The 18,160-nt window shown below is 44.6% G+C and overlaps 1 protein-coding gene across 7 annotated transcripts in view; it reads right to left on the reverse strand.

Annotated features, from left to right (window-relative positions):
* The window catches only part of CSNK1G1 (casein kinase 1 gamma 1), a 108,240-nt gene that overhangs the window by 18,699 nt on the left and 71,381 nt on the right, over window positions 1–18,160 (reverse strand). For all 7 annotated transcript variants that reach the window (XM_055819132.1, XM_055819152.1, XM_055819112.1 and 4 more), the window contains 4 exons: window positions 13,313–13,464; window positions 5,451–5,685; window positions 3,230–3,315; window positions 1,087–1,171 (listed from right to left, as the gene is read on the reverse strand). In XM_055819132.1, the coding sequence (XP_055675107.1) occupies window positions 1,087–1,171; window positions 3,230–3,315; window positions 5,451–5,685; window positions 13,313–13,464 (558 nt within the window). The remainder of the gene's footprint in view (window positions 1–1,086; window positions 1,172–3,229; window positions 3,316–5,450; window positions 5,686–13,312; window positions 13,465–18,160) is intronic.

The following is an 18,160-nucleotide window of genomic DNA, read 5'->3' on the forward strand; positions in this document are numbered from 1 at the left end:
CATGAGTCTGTGCACTGCAGTGCGACTGATACAACAGCATGGTTTTTGCCTTTAGCTAACAAAAATAAGAATAGCATTGCCTATTGATACTTAACTGTGTCCGTGGCTTGCAGCTTGCATGTCACATGGAAGTAAAAGAGGAAAAAAAAGAGAAGAAAGGTAATCCCCTCTTCCTGCTAATATCTCTGGAAGGCGGAGGACCAACAGGTGAGCAAGGCAAGCAAGGGTTCTCTCACCTCCATTCAGCCCAGACTTGCAGGTGTGATAGAGCTCTGACCAGGGAGTATTGGGGCAAAACATGAGAATGGCCAACCTGAAGCTGTTCTGCTTGGAACTAGGTGGATTTTGGATGTGAATACACTTGGGGAATTAGCACAACTTGAGTGAACAATGATCACCTTCCAGGCTTGCTACTCCTCAAGCTGGGGAAGAGCCATGTGACACAATGGCTCCTACAGGAATGGGGCTAATTGTGGGGACCTGGGTGCTCTTGCTGATGTCAGGATTTCAAAAAACACCAAGCCCCCTGTACTCTGTGAAGGCCATGGGGTACTGGGGAGGGCTTTAACTCTGTACTCCACTCTCCTAATTCCAAGGCAGACTTTAACCAGAGAAAAGATACTGGGCTTGGCCAGAAGCACATCTTTAGTAACAGTCTCCTTAAAACTGCTGTCACAAGGTAGAGTTCAAGGACAGACACATCATCCCATCTTCTAAGCTGGCTACCTACAATTTTAACCCCTGTAAAATCTTCAGTTTGGAAAAGAATTACTCAGTAGATCCAACATCGTCACTTGGGAGAGAGAAAATAACGAGGCCCTTCTTTGGAAGGAAGCCAAGAAGCAAAGCAGGAACATGAGCCACTTGAGCACTGTCCAGCCTCCTGGATGAGAAGAGTTGTGCTCAGCCACAAGGCCTCAGGCCCTGCTAATTTACAGCAGCAGCTCCAGTTGTTTGCCAGCTTGAGGAACACCACAATGGATACACATCATCCAAATACTTTCTGCCAGAGGGGCTCAGAACTATCATGTTTAACAAGGTATGTCCACCTCCAGCTGCACTCACACAGTCCCATCAGGGCTTTACCTGGAAAGTTCTCACAGAGAACTTCAACTGGAGTGTTTCTCTTTGTGTCCCCAATCTTCTGATACCTCTCTTTTAAGGTGTCAGCCTGTAGCGCACAAAGACAAAACAGTTGTGGAGAAAGAGTTCAACCATGTGATAAACGACATGCTGTATGGGAAGAAAAACAAGGTATTTAATACCGATTCTGGGTGGTATCAGAAGATGTTACTTGTAACTGAACTGCATCCTAGACTACACTAGTAGGAATAGTATCTTACCCTGTTGTAATTCTCACTATGCATTTTATGTGCTATCAGCAAAGAACATCCAAGGACACATTCAAAACCTCTTCAGTACTTGAAAGGAAGGACACTTTTTAGTGCCTTACAACAGTAATTTCTTACCAGCCTAGTCCTGAGGACTGTAAAGGGGAGCTTTTATGGGTCAGTAAGACAAAACTGCAGATATGACGACGGCACATCCGTATCCTGTCCTAGGCTAAGAGCCATCAGCAACCAAGATGCCTTCATAAACAACTGCAAAAGTAGGGAAATTGCAATGGCAATGCGGGTTTTACTGTGTATAACAGAATGGCACCACATAGATATAACTATATGGTTACATCAATCACAGTTCTCCCAGATTCCATGCTACTCCCATACTGCCTCTCCTTTCACCTCCAAACTGTCTATTACTTAGACAGCACTGATTGAATATCTGGTCATCAAGAAAATGAAACAATTTTCAGCTAATTTCCCACCTGCCCTGCCCCCCCCCCCCTCCCCCCCCAAGCAGAACTCTGGTCCAGTTGGCATCCTAAGTATGGGTTTTATTGCCTCCATTTCAAAATATGCCAATTAAACCTAGCTGCAGCATAATTAGCCTTGTAAGATGCTCTCTCAAAATGTTAGCACTGGCAGTATAGACCAGAAGTGTAAGCTGAGGAAACTTAGAAGCATGAAGATGCCATATTCTAGATCAAGCTGAAGAGTCTGTGCTTGCTCTGGAGCTAAAGAAATGCAGAACTTCAAGGAGTTGTCAACTAATTTTTATCCAGTTCAGCACTGAAGTGAAAAAAATTTGTAGAATCTTGTCTAAACCTGGAATTATTTTAGAATAATTTACAGGACTAATTTAAAGCAGATGAGTTAAACTAAACTAGAAACAAAATATGTAACAGAATAACTTACACTTACAGAGGTGTGAACTTAAAGTCAGAGATATTCTGATTTTTTTCACAGTCACTCTTATGCCCGAAAACCCCTTTCTTTGCTTTTATGAGTCATTGTTAACATTTCTGGCACACATCTGATAAAGCTAAGCTGAGACTAACTCTGGATAGATGGTGACAAAACAGCTTAACAAGGTCTATCATACAAGCCACTGTCACTGACCATAGCAGCACTCTGCTGAGCAGCTTATGACCCCAAAACCTTGTCTCCTTTTCCAACAGTACTAACAGGTCTAGCAGGAGTTACCGTCTTCACCAATAAACCTTCTCCTAACCTGATCAAATGCATTCCCTATGCTCACTGCAATTCCAAAATCATCAGGAAAATGATGGAGAAGTGAAGATGCAGCTACCAACAGCTTCAGAGCCAGCAAATGACTTACTATTAGTTAATTCAGCTGACGGATGTTAGCTGCAGTTGCCATAATTCAATTGCTTGCAGCTCTTCACATTGTACACGACATTTCATAAACTTCTAAGCACGGAGTGTCCAGTATCTCTGGAGGGAAGCCAAACTCAATACTGCCAGAAAACCAGTTTTTCAAGCCAAAGTCCATCTGCACATCTAAAACCATCAAACTGCTCCCGTTACAAACACTTTTCACAGATGCAGCTGGGGGATTGTGTGCCATAACTGGAATTTCATAAACAACCACTGTGTCCCAGTCACACTCCAGCTTGGGGCAGCTTCATATTTCAGCAAAGCTGCTCCAACAGCTCAACAGCTCTCTCTGCTGTCCCTGTCCCAGCTGCTCATCTGCCTCTGCTGCATCCTCCCTCCAGACTTGTACCAATTCAGCTAAGCTAAGGGCAACTCGAAGTGACAGGTAACAGTGTTTCTGGTTGGATTTTGCAAATGTTTCCCTACCAGATTCTCATTTGGGCATAGACCAGACAAAGTTTCAAAGGGCAAAAATTACAGCTCAAACCTACCTTCAATCCTTGCCAGGGCAGACTGCCTCGGAGGAAATACATAAACATATGGCCAAGAGCTTCCAAGTCGTCTCGACGACTTTGCTCTGAAACAGAAGAGATAATAAATTATTGCTGCGGCTGCAGAAATGGATCTGAGATCTGATCAGTAGCCACACTTATTTCCGAGATAAAAGTTATCACAGGGAAGTTCACTTGCTGTCCATAGCTGTGCAAAACCACTTGGAACTTGTTACAAAAAAGCATAAAACATGTAAAGATCAGCTAGAAAGCATGAGATAACACAGGAGCTGTAAGACATACTGCCCAGCCTTAGGTAGAATCGGTAAGAGGTGGAAGTATTAATCACAGAGGAATAATAAAATAAAGCAGCTCCACAGTCCTCTGGACTGCCAGTGCCCGATGGTGCACCTGTGATGTGGTTCTGGATTATGTTATCTCCTCTGAACTACACAGGAACAGGCAGGGGACACTTGCAGGGAACTACCATGTTGCACAGTGCCAATCCTTTCCCAATTGCTTCTGCAGCTCATCACATCAGAGCAGCACAAACCCAGCTCCTTCTAGCACTGCTTTTCCTTGTGAAACACTTGCTGCTGTTGCCACGCAGATGTTATGATTATGAATGAAAAGGGGAAAAAAGGGACCTCAAGCCAAAGGAAAAAGCATCCTTAAAATAATGTACCAAAATGTATCAAAAACCCCAAGGGATGATACCAGACAGAACAACTAATCTGGAGCACAACTGCATGGGCCTGCCGCTGGGCTGGGCTGCACTGTGCGGACTTCAGTTCACTGGACTTGCAGACTGATTTGATGTAACCTCCTCTGCTCTGAATCTCCACCTGTAAGCAAATAACGTGCTCCACAGCCACAATCCAGAGCAGATCTAGTCATGCAGCCCACACGCTACGACAAACTGCGTGAGCTGTCCCTGATGCTGCAGCATCTGCAAGAGGAGAAAAAGGCAGTGCTTTGCACAGCATGACTCTCCTTCAAAAGTAGCAGCAAATTTCACCCTCAAAAGATGCTGGGGGTGAGAACATTCAGCAGAAGGGAACTGAGATGACAGTTCCTGCAAGTTACACTCACATAGCTGTAAAAATGGGGGGGGGGGGGGGGGGGGGTAAGAGGCTGTCCTGGGTAATTTAATGCAATGATACAGATGAACTTCTTGGGAAGATGGCTGACTGCACTTGTCTTTCAGAAAAACTGTAATCAAACTCCTTTATTTTTAAATGTGAAGGGACTGACTCCACTTGGGCTGGCCTCACCAGCAAAGCATCAGCCCCACAAAACCCCTCTGGGCAGCGACAGCCCCCGCCACAGCCAGCAGCCAATCCTCCCCTCCTCAAATACATGCACCCAGAACAGAATCTTCCCCGGCATGAGCCACAGCATGAGCTGCAAAACCTGCACGGCAATGGCTCCTAAAGAAGGCACACAGTGTACTTCAAATGCAAGCACATCTTCCTTCCATATCCACCTGCAGAGCACACCCCCAGCACCAGCAGCTTCCGAGCCTGCTCCCACTGCAGCTTCTCATTCCTCCATCCTTTCCTGACCCTTCACCAGGTTTTCCAAAATGAGAAGTCGGGCTCATCCCTCCTTACTCCCCAAAGAAAGAGTGCTCTCCAAGAGACATGAAAGCCAGTGATGCCTTGATCTCATAGCTGGAAGGTTGCTCAAAGAAGGTTCAATTATCTTACTGCTCTTGTGAGTTTAAGTGAATATAAACATTTAATAAGTTTTTTTGCCTTTCAGCCACAGAAAGGTAATCTTCTGGTATGAAAGGCGGCAGTGAGGAGAGGAGATAAAGGCCAGGTTTAACATTAGTTAAATCATTAATTTTCTCCAACCAATTATTAGGTCAGGGAACATCCAACTCCTGACACCTGAAACTGGAAGGTATAGCTGTGCTATAATAATCTATTTGGTAATCATTTAGTGCAGCAATTACTACCCACCTACTTGTCTTTTATCAGTGTAGGGTTGCTACCAGTTATTTAGTTCCCAATAAAAACTGTAATTATGAGGCTTGCAACATTTCAGCTGTCTCAAATCCTCAAAAGGGGGGAAAAAAAAAGTCTCACAACTGAAAACAGCATCATGGCATTGAGAGGTTTACAAACAGCTCAAAGGGCACGAGAGACCCATAAGCCAAACTACTGTTGGAGGTCTACACAACTTGGCATGGCAAGCTCCTACCAACCACACAGACCTTTGCCAAGATGAGTGTTGATGGACATATATCTTGCCGTTCCAGTTAAGCTTTTGTGTTCCCTGTAAGGTATGTGTTTTTTGGTTTCCGGGTCAATGTACTCCTTTGCCAATCCAAAGTCTATGATGTGAATGACATGCTCTTTCTTATTGCCTTGCCGGCCAATAAGGAAGTTTTCTGGCTTGACGTCTCGGTAGATGAGGTTCTTTGAATGCACGTACTCCATTCGAGATATCTGCAAAACAACAAGTCATTTGTGAGCAGACCAGCTACCTCACTCCCCCAGCTAACAAGGCTACAAGGTTTTGTTAGCCCACCACTGAGCCTCAGCTCAGTGCTACCTCCCATTTCAGCTACTCTATGAGAAATGCAGCAACAGATGGAGTGAGTGAACTAAAGCTGCATTTCTGATCGGAGCTGGGTCATGTCCTCTGATGAAGTCTCGGAAAAGGAATTTGTCATCCCCTCCTTTCTCTGGCTACCTGACTTAATTCCTACAGAAGCTGCAAAGGCTGTTTCTGTAACGTTACCACCGGGACATAGCTTTTGGAAGGATGCCACAGGGAATTGCAGCAGACTTTTTGTATTGATTTTAAACATACTATACCAGTTACCAAGAGCTCTTCCCTTGCCCACAGCCTTCCCTTGTTGCTCTGTGTCTTACCACCTTCCTCCCTCAACCCATATGTTGTCTTAGACATGCCAAATTCTTCATGGAGGGGGATTTTTGGGCAGGCAGAAGCCTTAAGATCCTCAACACTGACTAAAAATAATAATTAACCTCATTGGTTGTCAACTAGGAATAGCTGGAATATTTTTCAGCTTTTGACTAACTTGGTTCTGGCAGTATTACTGAGAAGATAAAAGGGCAGGAACCCCGATTCCGATGCAAAGGAGGGCCATTTCCCCTTTAACAATGTACCTTATTATTCAGATGCTTATCATTAATATTGCTTTTGAAATGAAATATATTGCAGGTGAAGTCTGAATAGGTCACCAAGCAGTTCTCCTTTAAGTTCCTAACTTAATAGATGATTTCTAAGTGGAAATTACTCACAATTTCATTTAATTTATTCCCTTTTAATTTCCTTCTGAGGTTTTAAACAAAAACCTGTGAATTCCCATTTATAGCTGTCCTGGTCTGCAGCTGCCCTGCATGCTGTAGAGCATGGTGGCTTTTTTTAAGCAAGATGGTTCAATGGAAAGGTCATTTGAAGCTACCTGTCTGCATGCAGGCTTGCAACACAATGAAACCATTGCAAAGCTCCTGCAAACTCCAAATTTTGCACTAACAAGCATCTGTCCTGGTTTCAGCTGGGATGGAGTTCACTTTCTTCTTAGGTGCTAGTCAAGTGCTGTGTCTTGGCTATGATGTGAGGACAACGCTGATAACCGCACTGATGCTTTCATTTGTTGCTGGGTGATGTTTATACTAAGTCAAGGATTTGTCTGTTCCTTGGGCCCTGCCAGCCAGAGGGCTGGGAGGGGGCACAAGAGTCTGAAGGGACACAGCCAGGTCAGCTGCCCTGAAGCAGCCAAAGAGGTATTCCATACCGTGGGACGTCATGCTTGATATAGAAACTTGGAGGGTTAGCTGAGGGGGGATGGCTGCTCGGGGACTGGCTGGGCATCGGTCAGCGGGTGGTGAGCAGTTGTGCTGTGCATCCCTTGTTTTCCTTTCTCCCTTTTCCTTTGGACTTTATCCTTTTCCCTACCTTTCCATTATAACTATTATTATTATTATTCTTTCCTTTTTATTCTGTTTAAATTATTAAATTGTTCTTATCTTAACCCTTCATGCCCTATGTTGGGTGCCAAAAAAGGACTGTTGTGGTTTAACCCCAGCCGGCAACCAAGCACCACGCAGCCACTTGCTCCCCCCCAACCCGGAAGGGTGGGGAGGAGGATTGGAAAGGAATGCAAAACTCAAGGGTTGAGATAAGAACAATTTAATAACAATCTACAGAGCTAAGGGCCACACCACTGCGGTGGACCTCACAGTGTGATGCTATCGGATTCGGGGAGCACCTAAGCTGAGAGCCACCAGCTGGTGCCCCCCCCAAGGGAGCTCCCTGCAGGGAGTCATTAGTTCCTGAGCAGTTCTGCACTAGGTCGATACTGGCAGGACAGCTCCACAGCTCCCGCATGGGGCAGGATCCTGGAGTCTGGATCACCAAGCCAGCTCTTCCTCCAGCTGAGCAGCTGCCCAGGCAGCAGTAACCCCACGTCAGTCCTTCCAGCCATTCTGCTTGCCTTGACCGTGAGCACCACTGGGCTGACAGACACTGACTGCTCTTTGGCTTCCCGCTCCGACTCCAGAAGCATTCTCAGCTGGCAAATCCAGACCTCTTTTTCTCTTTACAGACCCTGGATCCACACCTGGCTGAAAGCTCCATATGTGTGTGTCATCACTCCATCCTGCTCCCAGAGGTTTATCAGATGCCTTATTTTGAAGGAAAACCTACTACATTTCCACCACCACAAAAGAAGTTACAGGCAGGAGGGGGCAGCACTCCTTATGAAATAAAAAATGATGTGCAGAGAGAGGGCAGTAGACAGGAAAAAAATGACTGCAGGTGAATCAATCTTAAAAAACAGGACTGGCTCAAAGGCTTTTTCAAAGATGGTAACAGCACGTGTTGCCATTTCCCTCACCTCTAAGTAGTGATTTATTTCAATGTGCTGAGAAAATGGGTTTCACAGCTAACAGCCATTATTTCTAATCAATTACAGGATGATGCAGAACAGAGCAGATGCTCTGCACTTCAGCCATTCTTCACGCTTTGAATCACCTACAGGACACAGCAGCAGGTTGGAAGACAAAAAGGTATGTTGGGAGGCAATTCAAATCAAGATGCAACCCTTAAAACAGGAACAAAGTGTTTCCTTCCCTCTCAATACATAACAAACTTTCACACAGAGCCTGACTGGCTCATTTGTCCCTGCTACCAAAGAAGCTCAATTGTTGAAATGGTCAATAGCAATTACACAACCTGAAAAAAAGCCTATTTTTTTTGTTCCTTAAAAACTCACATCAAGCTGCATTGGCCAGGACAACAACTTGGACAGCAGAGATGTCAGATGAACCTATACACTCCAGCAGCACTTAAGAGATACTTATTTACCTGCCTCTTTTGCTTCACCACACACACACAGAGATGCTCTCAGATCTTTCATATTCCTTTTTCTTTACTTCCACCTGCCTGGATGCTTCATGATGTGCTGTTGGAGAGCTGTGCACAGCCAGTGATGGCTGAAAGACACTCCAAGTCAGAATGATGTTTGCCAGAGTAGTCTCCATGCTTTATTCACCCTGACAAGACACTCACCCTGCTTATGGCTGCTAGTGATGGGGGGCTGGTGACTATCTGTGCTGCATCACCCTTTCAGGCTTGCTGCCTGAGAAGAAACTAGCAGTGCTAGTGCAGCATAGCCTCGGCCTGACTCAAACCCATTGCACAGCTGAAGAAGAGGAGTTCCCACTCCAGAAATGTGCTGGATGCAGAGACACAGTGCCCACTCCTTTGTGTTTGAACCACAGGCTCAAATGTCTGTGCATTAATCCTACAGTCAGAGAACCCACTGCAAGGAGCTACAGCTGTCAGAATTGCTTTTACACTGGAAAAACAGTCACTGTGAAGCAGTGTTAACATCTGCTCTGTTATTTTAACAGCAATAAAAACAGACTATGGCATTTTATTGTAGGGCACAGAAACACTAGGGGTGGATGGGAGACTCTGCTTGTAAATTAAAGCAGGATTTCCATGGCCATGGCCAGCCAAGTCCATCTTCAGAGCCACAAATCTCCATTTCAGTTGTCAGAGAAACCCCTAGAAGGGGAGAGTATCCCCTGGCACACCGCAGGACTCCTGCAGTGCAGCTGAGGAATGAGAGGATATTTGTGACATTTAACCAGATGACAAAGAAACCCATGCTTTTATTTTCCTTTCTTCTGCCAAGGAAGCAAGTGTAATAAACCCTTTTCCCCCAGAAAGGTAACTCTTAAGGATCTGATCTCGATGGCAATGTCATGTCTAGACCCTCTTGATAAATTTGAGCCCTTCTTCCACACGCCACCTGCTTGAATATAGATCAGATCAGCAGAGATAAAAAAATGCCTTCTGTTTAAAGGCTGTTTTGGTGTCTTTTATGAAAGACAATTTTGATGGGTCACCACTCAAAAAACCTTTTCACCATGACTTGGTCCAGACCTCAGCTGGAAGTATTTGCACAGTGCCTAGCACAATGGACCTTGCTTCTGACAGCAAGCACTTAAGCAAGGGTGAAAATAACATTTACTCCTGAAAAAACTGAGTTGTCAATGAGTATCACAGATGTTGGACCTGGCCAAGAGTGGAAAAGTTAAAGCCAGAATAAAAAAAACATTCTCCCCCAGCCCAAACACCAAGTCAGCTCTGCAAAGCCCTAAGATGCCTTCCAATTTATGGGCTTTAGGGAACGTTATTAGTGCAAGCATTTTTAATTGCCAAGCTTTGCTTCATTCAGGAACATCAACTGCTTGATCTATTCAGTTGCACAGAGAGGACGGAGGAAGCAGTTCCAGTGTGATGCTTGTAGCAGAGCAACATGAAACACTGGAGACACAGAAGTTACAGCAGTAACAGAGCTGGAAAACTTCCACCAGGGAAGGAAAACAGAGGACTCCTTCAATGCAGGTTTTCACTGAGAGGTATGAAATGGTGGTATTAGACCAAGAACATTTCTGATCTGGCTCAAGCTATGTTTGGTAAGCTGCTGCCACAGCTCTGAACACAAGGCACACTTACCAGAAAAATATGCAAGCCTAGTGACAAACCTGAGGGCTGTGTGGCTCATCCCCCTGCCAAGGCATGACCTTCCTACTGTGTCATCTCATCTGAACAGATTCCAGAATAGGGTCTTCTTCTTGAAGACTCATCCTTGTCTGGTCTCTATCTCCCTCATCCAGGAGTCGTCTTGATGTAAAACCATGTTTAAATTCTCCTACAATCATGAGCGACACTCCTTAAATCAATGACGATGTATTTGTTTCTCCTACAGGGCTTCTCTTTCTTCTAACATCTGTAGAATAAAAGGATCCGCCCCAGTCCTGAGATGCTGCTACCTGTCAAGGTAAGTAAGACCAGCCAAGCACATATGCTTATTAAAAGACACTTTTCAGGGATGCCTCTGGTTAAAAATTGACCACTGGACACAAAAAAAGGAGATCAAGTGCCACCACACTGCATCTGAAGTTCCTGCCTAGTTTTAGCATGCAGGACACATGTAGATGTGTCAGAGATGTACTGCAGCAGCAGTCAGGCTTAAGGAGGGAGAGCAGGGTGAAGGCAGCTAAACAGGACCTTGAAAGCAGCAGTTGGTGCTGTCAGGCTGAGCCTGCAGCAGGCAACGACAAGGAACCATGCAATGGCCGAGAAGGAACTAGATGCTCCGAAAGACATCAGGATCATCACAGGCAAGTGAGGGGAGAAAGATCTAAGGGACAAAGGGGTGGACACTTAACACCCCACTAGCTCAGGGCACCCTCGCTGCCAGTGTTGCTGCTCCAACAAGTGCAAAGACATCCATGGCAGATCCCTCTGGAGAGGATCAAACCTAAGGTGGGAGTGGCAATGCAAAGGTGACTCCCAGGACTGGGGTCATCTCCTGGGAACTCCCTGAGCTCCATGCTGCAGAGGGGCCTCCCAGACAAGTAGTACTGCTTTACCTTTGGGTGGTCTTCCTGGCCTTAAAAAAAGATATAATTTGATGGCATTTTGGGGAGAACCCAACCAGAGTAGCAGTTTTCTGCAACGTGCTAAGTTGTCCCTCACTCTCTACATCAGGGCAGGGTGCTCCTCTCTGCTGTCTGGGTGGTAACAGGCCACTCATGTTTTTGGAAGTCTCCCTGGATATTAGGCTTCATTAACAGGTGTGTCAAGCATCAAAGAAGAGAAACGCTGCTCATGCAATGCACTGGATTCTGGCAATGAAGTCTTATGTCTCCTCACGCCTGTGAGTAGAATTACAGTAGCTTAAGCAGGCTTGACTGCTCTTGCTTTTGACCAAAACATGATTTATGGAGGCAAACCGACTGAATATGACAGTCCAACTTCCCTTCTCTGATGTCTCTCTCACACTGGACTGTGACACAGTGACTGCAACAATTTAGCATAGGAACTAAGACAAATCCAAGACAATTCTCCCCAAAGCCTTGTGGTTGGAGTGAAGGGTTTTCATTGCAGTCAAGCAGTAAATGCCAGTCGCTTCAGAAAACATGTGTCCGAGGGCCAGGTGAGCCTTTCTCCCAGGAAACTTCCCAGGGAAGGAGACAGGGCACATCTGAAGATGCTAAATCTGTCTCCTTAAATCCTCCTAGGGCTTGGCAAAAGGCAGATGGACACTGCTGTGACCATCTTGATTTCCCCAGCAGTCATATGGGAATAAATTTACATCTCTACAACCAAAAGGTCACACAAACTACATCCAAGGTTTTGCCATCTGTTGCCACTTGATATAATCAAAAACAATACTATAAATTGTTTTTCCACTGATGAACACTCAAAGCCAACAAAACTAGACTGCTCAGCCATAGGAGGACAACTTCATGAACCCAATACCAAGCAGGCACTGTTCAAACTTTTGCATCTGTGACCTCAATTTTCCATTTGAGATTCTGCTGTGGCAAACTTCAGTTTATTTAGAAAGGATTGTGTTCCTCACTCCCTTACTATCTTCACTTTCCTTCAGCACTTCTATCCACTGATATGTTAACGTGAATATACAGTCCCAGCTCTGCTGTGCCACTCAGGTATCTGCAGATCACAGGTTGAAAACCAGAAAGCCAAACTGAAACAGTAACTGATTGGCCCTACTGACTTGTGGAAGTTCACTCACCACGTTTAGTACATTCAGTTTTCACATTGTCCACTTCTAATGCAAACACAAATCCAAGCTACCACTTTCAGCTTGGTTTCCTTTTCAGGCAAATTAGGGGCTCTGTGATGCTGCCCATAGATTTATTATTTTCTACCTGTTAGTCGTTTAAACACATTGGCCAATTTTTACCAAATTTGACAAAGGCAGAGACCTTGAATGCTGGTATTTTGGCTAAGGAGAGCTCAGCTCCCATTGCTCTGAGAGGTTTCAGTCCATAAGCAGCCTGGCAGCACCAAACCAGTAAAACTGGTAAGAGGGTGGGAGGGTGCTGTGCTCAATGTGTGCTGGGGAGCGGGTAAGTAATAAAATGTTCTGGGTGATGTCCAGAGGGAGGGAGCTCAGCTGGGGTAGATACTGGGGCAGGGGTGTGTAAGGGACACAGGACGCAAGTCCATAGGAATCCAGCTTCACTGGTTCTGCTACGCAAGGAGCAAGTTTGCTCATAAGCATAATTTAGCCTTCCTTTCATGAGGAAGTTTTTCTCAAACCTGAGAAGCTTTCTTTTATAAGAAAGATGGAGAGAGATTATTTTATCAAGGCCTGTAGGGACAGGACAAGGGGCAACATTTTTAAACTGAAAGAGGGAAGGTTTAGGTTGGGCACAAGGAAGAAATTCTTCACTATGAGAACGGTGAGACACTGGAAGATGTCTCCCAGAGAAGCTGTGGATGCCCTATGACTCCAAGTGTTCAAGGCCAGGCTGGACAGGGCTTTGAGCAAGCTGAGCTAGTGAAAGTTGTCCCTGCCCATGGCAGGGGAGTTGGACTAGGTCTTTGAAGGTCTCTTCCAACCCAAACCATTCTGTGATTCTACAACGGAAGGAGATTCTCTCTCCAACCAACAGACATCCCCATGACCCCAACCTTCAGCTAACCCAGGACTGACATAAACATGAGTCGGCATCATGGGGGCTGCCGGGCAGAGCCCTGCCCACTGCTACTCACCAGCTGGATGGCTATCATTAATACCGTCTTCAAAGTGAACGTCCTATCACAGAGGTCAAATAAATCTTCCAAGCTAGGACCAAGCAGCTCTAGTACCATGGCGTTGTACTTTCCACACGGTCCGAAGTAATACACCTGGGGAAGCCCTTCAGCTGGAAGAATATGAAAACAATTGACATCAGTCAACAGGACAACGTTAATACCCTTCCTCCTGCCTGTAAATCTTTCACTGGGCAGAGCCTTTATTTTTACCTCTTGAGTGTCCTTTTTGTCTGATCTTGCCCAGCAAGCAAGTAAGTTTCAGCACACACTGTGAATGAACCGAAGGCCAAATCAGTGCAGGCTTTGCTGAGCTGCACCCTTGAATAGACAAATGGATTTCAAAGCAGTAACAGTACCACATGAAAGCACCTAGCTTTGGCAGCTTAAACACTTGGACTTATGGAACAAGACATGTAGTTCCCTATGTTGCACTAAACACCAGGCAGAGTACAACCCCAAATGTGGGCTGGCACTTGGTCTGAGCAGTTAGGAAGATGATAGCCCTTGCAGAAAATGAAGCATGTCCAAAAAAGGGCTGCTTTTTCAACCAAGATAATACACATAGCCATCATTTTTCAGCACAAAGTTTATTCTTATTATACTCATGAGAAAGGAAAAAAAATAATCCCTTCATAAAAGGGAAAAGATTGAAATTTTGACCCATCTCCATGTAAAAATAAGCAATTCATAGTCATTAAGCATATGTGCGAACCATTTTGCTGTAAGTCGCACACAAAACTCTCAACACCCAACTGGCAGGAGCCAGAGCCTACCCTTCCCACCTAACAGCTCAGCAACAGATTTCTCAGCAAGAGTACGCAATATTTATACTCAGCTGACAGTGGCTTTTTGCATGGATTAGCTTTCTGAAAGGCACCAGAAGAAAAAACCAGTCTCACTGTCTGAACACTCACTGAGCTGCACAGCACTCCCTGAATTACCTTTTAGTCAAAAAGAAAAATCAGACCAGCCCACACAGGGAGGAATTCAGTGCAGGACCAACTGCAAATTTTTCTAATCAGCGTCTAGCACAGGTGCTTGGCATCCCTGCATCAGTATCCAGCTGCATAACACTTCTGTTAAAAAACATATTTCCATTCTACATCTCATAAGCAGTTGCAAAACACAACGGAAGGGTTTTTTTTTGAAATATGGGGTTTTGTCCTATGTCAAAACAACACCTTTGCTTGAATACACAAAGATACAACGTGCTGCTATCCAGTGTAAAGTCTCAGCACAGGGAACACTACTATGTACACAGCCTATATTCAGACATATATATGTCAGACACACAGACACAGAGCTCTGTAAATTATATACCGTGGGACCTGAAATCATACTGATTATACATTTTACAGCCTGTTTCAAGTATATGCATACACCCCCCTATATTTACGTAACAGATCAATATTAAAAATAGCAAAAAACTTCACAAATTGCCAGACACCAGAACCAAATTGTTTGTATACCTGCAGTTTTGTACCTGCTCCACGGCGTGCTCAAGCAGCCTAGCCCAGCACAGGTCAAGGCAGTGGAACAGGGTAACACTACAGCTGGAGTGTGTCAGCAGCATAATTTTATGTCCTACTACAGATTTAATAAAGTCTCATTAATCCACCCAACAACACTCACAAACTTGCCAACAATACAATAAATGCAGCACTGAGATTAGTAAAGCTTAAATACTACAGAACTTATGCTCCCATGTATTACTCAAGAAGAACAAAATGCAGCTTGACAAAGATTACTGTAGGATGGTTTTAATCTCATTAACTCACATGCTTGGGGAATCATATTAGGTATCTGTCATCAGGATGCATTAACGACATGTTACAGAGTACTGCAAGAATTCCCAGCCTAACTGGAGTTTTATATCCTATGTAAAACATTTACCCAACCTGGTCCTGGGAGGCTATTGTTCCTAACACAGCTTCATGTTTTAGGAAGCATTAACAGCAATTAAGTCCTCTAAGAAAACAGGATGGTCTGATACAGAAGCAATTCAGAAAGCCAAACAATGATGGGATGTGGTCCAGGCAGCTCCAAAACATTTTCAAATATCCCCAAATCAACATAAAAGATAATTTAATGCCATCAGCTTAGCGATGAAGGCTTGAGTAATTGCAATAGCTCTTGAAGTAACTCATGGTGAGCTGCTGAGTTTTCAGTAAAACCTGATGAGGACTTACCTACATAATTACCTCTAATACCAAGATCATCATCTCTACTTTTTAAGAGAATAAAAGAAGAATAGCAGGGAATAATAGAAGAGAATAACAGAATATGAGCAGTTTAAAAATGAGACCATTATAAATTCAAGACATAAATACAGTGAGTACTTGTACCACAATGTCTGCATCAGGGTAACAGTCTTGAAAAGTGCAAATCAGGAAGGAAACCACTCGGATTAGGAGTGTGCTAATTAAGGTATACAGGAGAATTAAGATTGCAGGAAGGCTCTTAAGGAAAGTGAAGAATCCTGTTCCCAGAGCAAGGGGAAAGGCATACATTTACAGCCTTACTTGGATAAAGAGACAACACTGCAATTAAAATTAAATTCCTACTGAGTATAAGAACTAGGAAGGTAAATTGCAGCAAGACTCAGAAGATGGGCATTTCATGCAGGGGAGGAAGGAACACAACTGTTTAGTGCTCTCTGGGGTCCCAGCGCCTTCAGTTAGCTTTACCCATGCAAAGCCTCATGAGTCGAGAGTGCCATTGGAATACTCTTCTCAGCTTCAGAACTCAGGAGGGCTATGCTCTTGGTGGGAGCTCCTGCAAGATGAAGTTGTAGTGAAGAAAAAAGCATCCTAAGTGCCAGACTACAGAAGACATCATTAGTTTCAGGCATATTTTCAGGATTTGCTTTTTCTGTGAGGGTTTTCAGCAGCAACGCTGCCAGCTCTGCAGTCAGGAACTTACCTATGGGCTTTGCTAGAATAAAAACGCTGTTAACATGTATCTGATTTTCAGACCCAGGTATATCGCTCATGTATCCTGGACCTGAAAGAGCATTGCTGACAAGCCCTATGGAGCCTCCCAGCCCAAGGCAGGGCTCGTCAGGTCCACAGTAGTTAGTGAAATAAAGTTATGAGGGACATAGGGTAACACACCCTCAACTCACTCAACATCACAAGTCAATATTTAGCATCTTTTCAGGAAGAGGCAAGGCTTGAAAGAGAAGTTGTAAACTTGATGTAAATATTAAAGGGTCCCTGTTGCCTGCAGGATCCAAGGAGGCAGATGAAGCTAGACGATTTTGAGGTGGTTCTCTTCAAACATGAGATACAGGCATCTCTGGACCCATTCTTCTTATAAACAGTAAAAAGGGTCAGCCTAGGAAAATCTGTATAAAATGTTATTTACTCACAGTCCATCTGCATAATTCATGATGTAGCTTGGCTCTATTCCAGCAACAAGCAATGTGTCCTGGTGTCACCAAGTCCATTGCCGTGGTGAACCACAGGAATCCACAAATATCATCAGTAGATCTGTAAATACTTAAGAAGGACATTGCCAACAAAAAAGACTGACTGAGGAAAAAGTATCTTTTGTCTGGGCTATCAAACTTGAGGTTTTTAACGGTGAGCAATTGTGTTGGCAGAGGACTGAAAAGGTCAAACAAAGCCATGGTGCTGTGAAGCAGTCTGTCCTAGATGTGCAGTTCCCAATTCAAAGAGTGCAGGATGAAAAGCCACAGGCAGAGCAGAGGTCTCATCTTGAGGATTCAGAGGTACAACTCAACACTTAAAACACAAATCCTCATCAGTTTAACACAATTAATGTACAAAATTGCATCTGAACAAGGAATTGTTCCATGGCATTAAACAACACACTAAGGAAAGAAAATATAGGCATGACACGTGCAGGTTCTCCTTTGGAGAAAAAGCAGCCTATTACAGTGGAGGCTGCTGCAAGCAAAAATCATCTGAATTTGCTTAACAGCTTTGGTCTTGCTGCCGAGTGATTTGGCTTGAGTACATGTAAAAGGCCCTGCTCCACCCTTGCTCTCGTGGAAAGTTTCTCACCCCAATAAACAGACTGATCACTGCACTGGAATACACAGGCAAATTCTGCTATTTCAGCAGTGCGATGTCTTGGAAAAAATTCAAGCTGAGCACAGCGAAAACCTAGCACAGCACTTAGGAGATTAAAGCATCGTGTCTGGAACAAGAGCAAATGCAGACATCAAAGCCAAAAACCCAAGACTTTGCTTCCACCACACTCCCAAGCAGCCACACGACTCTGGCCTCGGGTTTCCCAAGATGCTAAAACTCTCACTGCTCCTGCAGGCTGCCACCAAAAGGGACTGTCCCATCCTCACTGCACCCTCATCCATCCCACCACCTGCACATGCTCACATGGCTGAGCAATAAGCCAGATCAACCCCAAAAAAGCTTGTTATTTGCTTGAGCTGGAATGCAAGAACAGGAATAAACAGCAGGACCACTGCTCTTGGAGAGTGCTTCATTTGAGCTGGATTAACACCAGGGAACTACGCCTTTCAGCAAATTTCCATTGCAAGACCAAGGATCCTGGCTGATTCAGGTAGAGCTGTCTTGCTGCCACACACTTTACAGCATGACTAATGGCCCTAGTAACTCATCAGACATCCAGCATACTCCAACAAGCCACATTAACGCAGGCATCAGATGCAGAAGCATACGAGGCAGTCCAAAGCCATTTCCAGGATTGGTTACGAGATGGTGACTGGCAGAGCCGTCAATCAAAGGTTATGCCCAAGGGAAATCTGCTTTTGCAGCATCTGTGCCACGTGGAAGGTGCAGAAAGAGGAAACCATCTGCT

This window comes from Falco peregrinus, chromosome 1 (genome assembly GCF_023634155.1).
Source record: "Falco peregrinus isolate bFalPer1 chromosome 1, bFalPer1.pri, whole genome shotgun sequence".
NCBI classification, from domain to species: domain Eukaryota; kingdom Metazoa; phylum Chordata; class Aves; order Falconiformes; family Falconidae; genus Falco; species Falco peregrinus.